The sequence below is a fragment of the Balaenoptera acutorostrata genome, chromosome 9 (assembly GCF_949987535.1).
Source record: "Balaenoptera acutorostrata chromosome 9, mBalAcu1.1, whole genome shotgun sequence".
Lineage (NCBI taxonomy): Eukaryota > Metazoa > Chordata > Mammalia > Artiodactyla > Balaenopteridae > Balaenoptera > Balaenoptera acutorostrata.
In genome coordinates this window covers 79,430,100-79,442,708 of record NC_080072.1, presented here as the reverse complement: position 1 = coordinate 79,442,708, position 12,609 = coordinate 79,430,100, and the positions used below count along the sequence as shown (strand labels likewise).

Sequence of the window (12,609 nt, the reverse complement as noted above, 5' to 3'; positions counted from 1 at the left end):
GGCTGAGCTGAATTATAAAATGATTAAGCAATTTCCTTATGGAAAAAACCACAGAGCTCAATTTTAAAACAATTCATAATACTCTCCTCCACAGAAACCAAAAAAATCACCCTTATGCTTTTATCAAAGTCAGAATATTTGACATATTTAGTATTTGGGTGTGTGCATCTGTTTGATTTCAATCAAGTCATTATCTGAAGTAAGACTTTTAAAATTATTACTTAGAATATTGAAAAATATCACAACTCACCAATACTAATTTCATCATCTGTTTCAGCATCACCAATACATTCAAACTGGAAATCTTGCAGTGACTGGGAAAATTTCTGTACTGCCATAGACAGATCTGTAATTAAAAGTTTAAAAAAAAATTGTAAGTTGAAGGTACAATACCATGGAATACTCAAGAGTTTCCACATGTATTTACATAACTTTGCTGCTAATGCTATATTAACCAGAACCTTTTAAAATACCAGCTTGATAAATTTAAGCAGAATTTAAAGGGACTACTAAAGAAATATTTTAGGGATTAGATCTGCTCTGCTTCCAAAGGAGATTTGCCCCTTTAAGAAAGTTTTGGTGCCAGTTGTGTATTATCTGGAAGCCAATTTCCCAAAGCCTTTATCAAAGAATTACCATTCATTCCCTATAAATGGAGCATTTATTTAAAAAAAAAAAAAAAAAAAAGAAGAAGAAGAAGAAGAAGAAGGAATGCTACCAAGGTTACTGGTGGGAAAAAAAAAGAAAAGTAGCGAACCTTTGATGAGAAAGGGTCACCGATGTTATTCTATACAGACAGGGAATGTGGAGCAGATAGGGAATGTGTTTTTACCAATAAACACATTCTCATTCTAAGGTGAAAGGCCACCAGAAAAGTTGTTTACGAATAACCTTTTGATTTATAGGAGACCTCAAGCTAAATACACTCCTCAGTCCTGACTTCAGTCTGAACAAATTCCAGAGAGTGACTAAATCCAGAAGAAGAATTCTTCCTTAATCATGGAGAGAATAAAGAAAAGCCCAGAATAATGAGAAGTAAATTCCTGGGAGGCAAAAGCCTAGGATGCAACCTAACAGTGACTAAGAATGCAGACTCTGGAGCCAAGGCAGCCTGGGTTGAAATCCAAGTCCTGCCATTTACTCATTATGTGACCTTGGGCAAATTTTTTTAACTCCTCTGGGCCTCTATTTCCTCATCTGTAAAGAGTGAATAACAGTAGTATAACCACTTTATAGAGCTGTTTTGAGGACTAAGTAAAGTAACATTTGCAAAGCGTTTAGAACAGAACCTGGCACTTAATAAGCACTATTTATGTTTGTTAAATAAAATTAAATCAATCTGACAGTGCAGCATCAGGGAAGCTTTAGAGGTCCCACCTCTCAGAGCTACTGTGATCTTCCATGCTAACCCTTCACAGAAGTCTATGCCCGTAGGAAACACATTTTTATGGAAGTCTCTCCACACTTTATTTAATGTTATCTCCCATCGTTCAATTCTGATACCTTGAATGCTTAACATTTAATTCAAGCAAAAGGACTTGACAAAGACTCTCTCCTTGACCAATCTTCAGTCAGGCTCCTCTGAGCCCTCTTCTTGACTATGCCTCTACTTTGGCTCTCTGTCCTCGCAGGGCCTACATAGACCAGTTTTAGTAAAAATCCTGCCAAGTCAGTTTAGAGAATATCTAAACTGATATCTGATCAAATTCCCCATCCCCCACCTTTGATGCTTAAGCCCTTGACCTGCCTTCATCAAGAATCCTCCAAACCTTTACATCCTCTCCTCTTAGTAACTTTCCATCCACTGACGGCCCCCCAAGCCCCACCACCCAACATGCTCCTTGGCTATAAATCCCCATTTGTTCTTGTTGCATTCAGCGTGGAGCCTGAACTCTCTCCCCTATTGTGACAGTCTCGACATCTACAGGATCCGACCTGAGTAAAGTCCTCCTTACGATTTTAACCAGCATCAGAATCATTTTTCTTTAAGAGAACAATTATGGCCCAATGCCTAGACGTGACACCAGGACTTAATGTGGTAACCCACCACTCATGAAACTGCAAGCACATGTACCAATCACAGTAAGCACCCATGAGTGAATAGGTCTCCAAACAAGAAGGTCACTTACTGCACCATGTGAATCAAGAACTCACGAACACCCTCACCAACAGGAATTCTGAAGACCACAGGTCTTGAGCCTTAGAGAGGCTTTTAACACACACACACACACACACACACACACACACAAAGACTGAGATTTTTTTTAAATCTTGTTTGAAAAAATAAATTGTGCTCTGGAAAGAGGGTATTACTACTCACAGACTAACACCTCTTCCCAAAAGAGGGGTAGAACTTTGGTGCCAGCTGCACATTCTACTTAAGAGGTACTTTGGATTTAGGAGAATAGAAAGGTCTATCAGGTTAAGAATGGTTCTGCTTTGGGATCTCAGGAAGAAAGATGAAAAGAGCCTCCTTAGTGGATTGTTAGTCAATGAGAAAAACAAAGGCTTCATCAGAACTAGACTTCACCAATTGGCTGTGAGGCCCTAGACAAATCATTCATCCTTCACAAGACCTGTTTTTCTTACCTATGGAACAGAGAAGGAATACTCATCTCACAGGCTGTTATAAAAACTAAATGAGGTCTGTGCCTGGTACAGACTAGGCAACTTAATAAATGGCATCAGTTGTTATCATTCAAGCCCAGCTCAAAGGGTGGGAAAGTTGACTGGCCTTCCAAACAGAAGGGACCCATGCATGCAAAAGTATGCATTTATCTGACATTGCATAGCTCTGGCTAAGGGTAAAGAAATCATAACACCTATATCAAATGTTATGAGAAGACAAAAAAAAAAAAAAAATCAGACTCCTAGGATAATTTTTAAGCCAAGCTGTGCGCAGGTACTCTCCGTGAGAAATGGGAAAAGCATTCCACTTAACGTTTATTTTTCTATGTACAACATATAGGCCTTATGCTAAACTGGATTTGAAGTCACAGATGGAATTCCTATAGCAGAGTGGGGGTAGTAGGTAATATGGGTGGATCAGGGTGCTTAGGAATCTTGTAACAGATAGCCTTCCTTCTCTCCCCTCATCACCACAAGTTCCTCTGGGTTTCCCCTCAAACTCAAGGAGATACCTGGAAGCTTTGTCCTAGGGCAGGGGTCCCCAACCCCCAGGCCAGGACTGGTAATGTGGTCCGTGGCCTGTTAGGAACTGGGCTGCACAGCAGGAGGTGAGTGGCGGGCGAGCAAGCGAAGCTTCTTCTGTATTTACAGCAGCTCCCCATCACCCCCATTACCGCCTGAGCTCCGCCTCCTGTCAGATCAGTGGCGGCATTCGATTCTCATAGGAGCTCGAACCCTACTGTGAACTGTGCACGCGAGGGACCTAGGTTGCGCACTCCTTATGAGAATCTAATGCCTGATGATCTGGCTGGGGAGAGGCTGCAAATACAGATTATCATTAGCAGAGAAGTTCGACTGCACAGAGACCATAATAAATCATGTGCTTGCAGACCCATATCAAAGCCCTATCAGTGAGTGGCAAGTGAAAACCAGCTCAGGGCTCCCACTGATTCTGCATTATGGTGAGGTATATAATTATTTCATTATATATTACAATGTAATAATAATAGAAATTAAAAGTACACAATAAATGTAATATGCTTGAATCATCCTGAAACCATCCCCCTTACCCCCGTCTGTGGAAAAACTGTCTTCCATGAAACCGGTCCCTGGTGCCAAAAAGGTTGGGGACCGCTGTCCTAGGGAACTCCTGACATAAAACCCCACAACCAAACATTTCTTCCTAGACCATTCTTTGCTTCCCATGGCCTTGCTCCTTGACTGAGAAAGGTAAGCTGTTTCATCCTTTCACAGAGATCTCAGTGAGTACACTGTAAAAATTCCCATCTCTGAACAAGAACACAGGAGCCCACTGTCCATATAGCCAAGGGATCGAGAGTATGAGCTCTAGTGGCAGATGAAATGGGTTAGCTTCCTGCTTCTACCAATCAGTGGCATGATCATGGGCAGCCTTCATAACCTCTCTGTACCTCATCTGGTAAGTGGGACAGAACCCATCTCTCAGGCTTATTGTGAGGAGTAAATGAGTTAATATAGATGAAGCATTTAGAACAGTGTCTGACATACAGCTAAGCACTTAAAATGTGTTGGCTGTTTCCTTGTTGAAAGCCTCAGAAAAGAAAGGAAAAGGGAAAATTTCAGGAATGAAGGTGGCAGCCGTTAGGCCTTAGACAACCTTGGAAAGTGCTCAGTAAAACAGTCTGTTGATTGCAGTTTCAAATTCTCTCTTGGTGCACTGCAATCATGCCGTGACAGAGACTACCTGATCATTCAGTATTTCTATGTAAGAGATGGGTGTCTTTTTCAATGCTGAATAGAATCAAGAATTCATGAATGATGTTCATGAAGCATAATGAGACATAATGAAGCATAATGAGACAGGACTATACAAGAAAATATGGTTCTCAACTAGTTCAGATAATCCCAAAAATAAAGGGGAAGTTCGAAAAACGACTTATTTTCAACTTCAGTCGTCTGAGTTCTTGATTTTCCTTTTGTTTGTTCTCATTTTCCAAAAACCAAAGTAATGATGAAGTCAAAAATATGACCAAAGTAAAGAACTTAGGATATTTTCTGTTAGTCATATGGATCAATCTGAAAAATGAGGAATCCAGTTCACACTTTTAATTTTGGCTCCATCTCCCACTGAGTGCAATTCTGAACTAGAAAGAACAACACCTTTCACTGACATAACTCCATGGAACACATTCTTCCCTAATTGTCTAAGATTTCTAAACAATGGTCAGATGCACAAAACAAGTACTGGTACTAAATCCTTGTAAACAAAATTGATTCACATCCAGTTATACAGACCTTGAATTTAAAACCTAATTCAGTTCTTAGAGTTTATTGGTGAATTTTAAAGTATCAAATTGTGTAATGATAGAATCTACGTTTCTCTTAAATACAAAAAGATAGATCAAATGTATAAAGCATGACAAGCAGGGAATCTAGCATAGGCAAGACTGTCTCTTTCTCCCTATTTCTACTCAACTATTAGAACATGAAGACAAACAAGGAAAAAAATCCCAGTCGGAGCCACCCTGGCTATATTCGAGGCGAAGGTGGAGGAGTAACATTTACTAGGGGTCAAAGTTGTACATAGTAAAGATGCTGCAAGTATCACTCATATCATATCCTTTCTATTTACCTAATGCGTTAAGCATAGGGTGTCTTCACACGTATTCACCTTATAACTTGGAAGAATTACAGTAGGCTTTAATTAGTCAGCAATGTTTTTATATCAAAGAGTTAACCCGTAGCACCCACAATTAGATGATGCTAATGAAGCACTAAAACTTCATTTCATTAGAAACACTTCAACCTCATTAGAGAAATAAAAAACACTTAGTAAATATTTAATTACAACTCTTCTTACACACAGACTGAAGAGCTAGAGTTACCTGTTACTTTAGAAGTGTCAATGGAATTACTTTTACAATGTTAGCTGTATTTATCTCAGAACAAGTACAACCAGACAGTCCGTTGGTCTAAGGCAGTTTTTCTTGAAATCTAGTTGCTCTGGGATTAGATTTAAGCAAGACTCAGAGGAGCAGACATATGTGTCATAGAATTATTACCTTCACACTACAGCGCAGAAGGCACACAGGATGAAGCCATGGGAATACAAAGGTAAGAACAGAATACATCCTTCCCTCAAAAGGGCACAGTCCCATAGGGACATGAGGTATGTAAATAAATCATATCAGATGACAATGGATAAAGTCTCCGACAGAGGCTAATAATAACAACATCACCGCAGATAGTACTTACTATGTGCCTGATACTTATCCAAGAACTTAATGTAAACTAAAACCATTAATCCTCACAACAGCCTCATGAAGTAGACATCATCACTCCCATTTTACAGATGAAGGAACTGAGGCACACAGAGGTTAAGTGACATCCCCAAGGTTGCTCAAGCTAGTAAATAACAGCAAGAATTTCGACCCAGGGAGCCTGGCTCCAGAGTCCCCACTTAACCACACTGCCAGACGGCTCTGTGCACAGAGGTAACAAATAAGAAGGCACAATCAGTCCAGCTGGAGTGCATGGGGGAAGGCTCCTCAGAGGATTCAATGAAGACAGGGACTTGAAAGACGTGACAACACACCAGGCAAGGCCACATTAACAAAATGTCCAAAAGCTTTCAAAAGGCAGCTTCTACCTACATATCCAAACACCTCTATCATGACTCATATCAAGCTGAGTACTGGTTACCACCAGCAACAGACCATCCAGTCTCTTGTACCTATTTTTATATTGTTATTCCACCTCCTTAGGATAGACTCTTCTCCCAAGTTCTCTTTCAAGATCTCTCTCTCTCTCAAGTCCCCATTTCCTCCAAAAAGCTCTTCCCGATCCCTTTCAATGTGGCATTATCACCTCCTTTATACCTCCTACCACATGTTGTGACGCTCTTGCTGTGCTTTCTCTATTTTTACCTTTTATCGAGTTATTCATAAACCTAGGTTATCCATCTTATTTTAAAAAGTGTTTTAAAGGTAGAAAACTTTATCATCAATGAATACTACCCAAGTATCCACTACCATATCTTGTTTACAACTAGAGCTCAACTGTTGAAACCATTAATTTCTGCAAGGTGGATAAATACTTAAGCCTTCCAGATGTAAAACATGAGTTATCCACTTTCCAAACAAGAAGCTTTAATATACATTCACAATAACGATAGCAATAGTGTCGGTAAGATGTTTTACTCTTGCAAAGTTCTTACGTATTTTTCTTAATTCTCACACAAAGCTATGAGGGCTGAAGCTCTGAAAAGCTGGATAATAACTTAATTTGTCCAGAGTCTAAGAGCTCGAATCCAACCTGGACTGCTTCCCAAATTGGATGTTCTTTCTACTACATACCATAGCTACTTCCCAAAGAGTAACAAGTATTAAAACCAGGGAGCATGTGACCTTTAGACAACATCTAATTAATCCCTTACCTGCTGTATAAAATCTAAGATAGTAAGATTCTCTGTACTGAACTATAGGAGAGTGAGCTAGGTATGCTTATTAGCCTGGAATAAGCTACCAGCAAACATATATTAGATGGCCTAAAAGTCAAAGGAAATGCACATTCTTTCTTGTACTTTCTAGTGCCACCAAGATAACTGAATAATGTTCTAGGTGTTAAGCTTCTTAAAGGTAGGTATATATTCTTCACCTCTCTTCACCATTAGTGCCCAAAAGAAAGCAGACAGAAAAGAGAACAGAGGGACCAGAAAGAGAAAAGTGTACACCAACTACCAATGCATTCATAACATAAGAATCCACCATAGACAAATTACTGAAAAGCTTATGGTACTGGGAACATGAATATCACTCCAAGCCTTAATAATAAACAAACCATACATTATATAGGAGAATACGTCAAGGAATTACCAAATAAGCCTTGGCTTTTAATACCTGCAGTTATGCTTTTAATGTTCTCTCAGAGAGCTACAAATGTCAGATTGTTAGATGGAGAAAAGTCAGAGGAAAAGAACACTGGGTTTGTGGCAGAGTATAAGAAAGAAACACAATGAGAACTTCTTGTCAGTAAGAATCATTCCTATGGCTCTTATTTGAACAAAGTTTGAAAATGCCTACTTTGCTATTTTCTATTTTACATAAATGGCTAGAAAATCATGGTTATCCAACATTATTAAAGAAAGTCTTCTTAAAGAAGGTCCAAGACAAAGCTTGGTACTAGTAATCACTCATAAATATATGTTGAGGTGAAGTGAAATTAACTGAGTGACTTGTAATAATGGAATCAAGGAATTCTCTTTCCTTGAAGCCCTAGAGAAACACTGCCATGTCCATGGGAGGTGAATGGAGACAGAATCACCAGAGGGCAATGGGGCACTGATGCTATTCTTCATCCCCCTGGAAATGCAAAAGGCACAGACTATACTAGGCCACTAAATTAACTTGTTATATTCTAGGATGGAACAACATGATTGTCTTGGCATGGTAAAACAAATTAGCCTAGCTTTAGACAGCCTCATTCATTTCCACACCAGATATGCATTCAGGGTTATGTGAGGGATGTGCTCAGATAGGGGAAAAAAATCCTTCCTTAGAATCAATCATTCTTTCATGTCATGGACTAAGTGTGCACAAGACTCAGATAGACATGGACACCAATCCACCACTTACTGAAATATGGCTTAGAGCAAGCACTTAGCTTCTCTAAATCTCAGGTTCCTCATGTACAAAAGGAAGATACTAATCCCTTACAAAACTGTCAAGAATATTACATGAAATGGACTTAGCACAGTGCCTGGTACAGAACAGAAACTTGAAATTCTGGTTCTCAACAAATGTTAACTATTAAACCACTATTTAGTATGATGGCAAATGCAGAATATGAAATATTTTCATTGTAAGCATAACATATTTAATCTGTGTATTAAATTACTATCTTCAGGAGAGGTTCAGTGAAAATAAATAGTGGTACTGGCCTCTAATGAAGACCAAACAGTCTGTAATCCCATAAATGATATGTGTCTGGCAAGCAGTTCCAGAAGATTCCAGCCTAAAAACAACAAACAGGAACCAACACTTGGCCAGATTTTATCCATAGTTTCTATAAAGCTACAAATTCCATAAAAATTAAAAACGAAAAACCACAAAGACTTCACTATTGCTACAACCCAAGTTAAAAATAGACAGTTGAAAGGATGAAATAAATCACCCATCTTCCTACCCTGGGGGAAAAACTTGGGGGGCGGCGGGGAGGGGGAACGGGAGGCGAAGGAAACAGTGGCACACTGCAGTTTCTCTGGATTTTCTTCCTGCCTCAATAAGCATTCCTTTGAGATTTCTCTTCCTCATACTCTTTCCTTCAGGAGAGATAAACCTATCTTTAGCCACCTTGTTTTAGCTCAATACACGTTTTCTTTTAAAAAGTACTACTTACGTATCTGTATGCAGGCAACTCCTAAGTGGCAATTTAAGTTTGGATGCTGGAATTCCAAACAAAATTTTATAAAATATCCCACTTGACTTTTTTGATTTAACTAAAAAATATTGAGTTATCCAGCATGGAGGACCTTGCAGGTTTCCTAAGCTTCTCAGCAACACTGGTTATGGCCTGGCATGCTTTCCTGGACCTCCTGGTCTACCTTCCCACACATGACCTCTTCCTTAGTCCAATCATTGTTTTCTGGGCATTTACAACTTATGCCCTTATTAACAGATTTGGTAATGGAAAGTGTTTAGTGTTCTAGCTTCACTTCTAGCCCTCTTTTCTCTGGACTACCTGAAGTATCTCTCTACCCAAGATAATGACTCTGCAAGAGCATTTTGTGTTACCTTATCTTTCATGTCACCTATCAGCCTATTTCCAACTCTTAAAACTTACTTCCCTTTTCCATCAGCTCCTTCTTGGTATCATATGACAAACACATTTGTGATAAAATCATGGTTTGACTAGTTTAATCTCCTTTTTAAAGCATCACACTAAATTATTACCTATTAGGCAAGTCAAGCATATCATCTTTCCTCTATGTTTTTTAGGCCATCTTTTTTCTCAGACTGGCCCGTGTACCTTCAATGTTCCAGCCAAACAAAACAATCTAAACTTCTGTTCTCCCAGCATCCACAGAGTCATTCTTCATGTTGGAAACAGCCCTTTGTCTCTGCTGTGACCTTCAATTACCTTCAAATGAATCAGTACTCACAGTTCCACTGTGAAGCTGGATTATACCTTACAAGAGCAGCGGGCTATACTTGAGGATGGTACCTGGAGCTTCCTTTAGTTCTTTTAAAGCAGCTTTAAGACCTGCCTCTTTCTAGATTAATCTGAAAGCCCCACCCTAAATAATCCAACCAAGGCAACACATTTGCTGATTTACAGATACCAAATACTGACACGCCTATGACACACAGCAGTGTGCCAGGAGTTCAGAAAGCCATGAATACTTTCAGTGTATCTTCTGGTGCCGCAACATTTATTAGAAAACTAAAGAGAAGGAAGTGTAGTAGTTTTATCCTGTTTTACATTTTTTTAAAATGCCAGTATAGCAGAATCTATATGAATTAACTTGTATCTTGTTACTTCCATTGAGGCAGCCAGTTTGGCTCATGTTTCCAGACTACTGAGAGTACATTTTCCCCCTCATCTGATAGAAAATTCTAAGAAGTACTATACTACTGTAATCTAGCTCCTTATTGAATGTCTACTGACATACCCTACATTATAATTTTATTATATTATATATTTATTTGTGTGTAAGTCCCATTACCCTCATCAAACATTAAGCCCGTGGTGGGCAGAGAACCTCTCCAGTCTTTATTGCCTCCAGCATAGGGCCTTGAAAATAAGGGGTTGTCAAATAGAATAGAATGCAAAAATTCAGAGTATTTAGAAAAGGTAAAGTAAGGCCTTTCTAGGACTGGCAAAGAGCAATTAGAGATAAGAAGCCAGGTGGTAAGACTCAGACCCGGATCTAGCTATAAAAGGGGCTATGGGAACAGAGGAGCCCCAGCAAACAAACACACCTGAGTATCTGGACATCAAGTCAAGTAGATGAGATCGGAGGGCCAGAGGGAATGGCTAAAAGGTTCTTTCATTTAGGATCTATTGGTTAGCTTTGCAAAAAGCAAAGCAGTGGAAGCTGACAGAAGCAGCCTAGGTGTTCTAGGTGCTAACCTAAAATCTCAGTATTGCTTTAGAATAAACCCACCTCTAAAAATTATTCTGGTAATCTAATCAAGCTCAATGGGGAGAGAATCCAGTTTAAAACAAAACAAAACAAAAAAACCCTAAAAGTTCCACAAACTTAAGTCACTACAGAGAAAGCTAGTCTAGGTTTTTATGTCCTTGCAACATCTTCTAATATAAAGAAGTCTCATTTAAAAAAAATGATAAAAGCAAGGATTTTGGTGTCAAACAGACTACCAGTTTTGCTATGTGGGCAAGTTACTTATGCTCTTCAAGTTTCAGTTTACCTGTTTGTAAAATGAGGATAATAGTAATATACCTACTTCATAAGATTGTTGTAATGACCAAATGAAATCATGCATGTCAAGTACATAGTAAGAGCCTGGCAAATTGTCATAATTATAACTGCTATCATTTTTAAGGAGGAAATCATTGGCTAGAAAGCCACGCTATTCTTGTCTCTTGGTTACTACTCCTATGTTAAGCTTACCTCTCAGGACCTAAAAAGATACCTACCATTGTATAATGGCACCAAATTTAATGCAGCCAAAGTGCCTGCCAACCAAGGAAACACTCAAGTGATACCAAACGTCATTACAGTCAATCGTCTCTATTCCAAAAGGTAATTTATCATTTACTTAAGTGCATTTTCCCATCAGCAGTTTAGCACCATGTACCATTACAAAAATTTATACCACATTCATATTGCCTCTGATGAAACTTCAAAATATCATCCCAGTGGTTAACAGATATCTGCATTCCAGCATTCCCTAAGAAAACACTGCTAGACCCGATAATGAAATCTGCTTAACCACTTAACCAAGCAAAGAAACAATCTAACATACATGAACCTCCAAAAATATTCTAAGTTCAATTTAAATGAAGTGATGAGCTTAGAATGTGGGTATAGCATAAGTGGCTGGCTATGTTTATTGTGACCACATATTTGGGTTTTCACTATTGCATTTTTATTTATTTATTTTCTTTAGCCAAACTAAAGTATATTATATCATGTAATAGCATGGCTATCCATGAACAGTAATGGTGGCAAAATAATTTTTTCACATAGCAGCATGACTAACATCCTCTTAAAGATTGGAAATATTTTATAATGAATAGTAATTGAAAGCCGAATACATAAGCCTCTGTCTTGGACAAGATGTGGAAGTATGCTGGCATCATGCCTTGTTCTTCCAAAAAGAACAGAAAAAAACAACACTGCAAAACAAGGTTGAGCCTGGGCTGCCAGGGAAGTTAGGGCACAAAGATCATTATTCTCCATTTACACAATGTTTTTTGTAAGTTGTTTTCAATAAACTTGCTATCCCACATGTCTACAGACTTCATTTTTCTGCTGTCCTACCCCATGTTGAAACATTAAAGGAATGTTTCAGAATATTTCAGGAAAACTTGCATTTTAACAGTGTAGTTTCCATTTTGTACCTTTGAGCCAACACCCCATCCCATCTTTAAGGTACCACAACAGAGATAATTTTGTTGGGATACCTTATTTTATTACTTTTTTAAGTTCCAAGTGTTCTGCTTTTAATAAAATGACTTACTATAGCCATCTCACTATCTTAAATACAAATGATGAGATTTTTCAAGTCATATTTGTACCCCTTATCTCACTAGAAACCTACTGGGCAAACAGACTGAGTAGATAATCACCTACATTCTACAGATGAGAAAACTAAGGTGCACGGTTAAGTGACTTTTCCAAGCAATAGAATCAGAGCTGGAATCTTAATCTCCCATGTCTAGGCCAACCCTCCTCTTTCCATACCATCTTAAATAAATAATCCTCTTACACCTACAATTCTACCATACTGGGCTTAGCTCAGTAGTAAAAATTTAAAA

At 38.6% G+C, this 12,609-nt stretch overlaps 1 protein-coding gene across 2 annotated transcripts in view; it reads right to left on the bottom strand.

Moving 5' to 3' along the window:
• Positions 1 to 12,609, bottom strand: part of ARHGAP42 (Rho GTPase activating protein 42) — a 298,470-nt gene that overhangs the window by 225,973 nt on the left and 59,888 nt on the right. For both annotated transcript variants that reach the window (XM_057552511.1, XM_007191210.2), the window contains exon 2: positions 251 to 346. In XM_057552511.1, the coding sequence (XP_057408494.1) occupies positions 251 to 346 (96 nt within the window). The remainder of the gene's footprint in view (positions 1 to 250; positions 347 to 12,609) is intronic.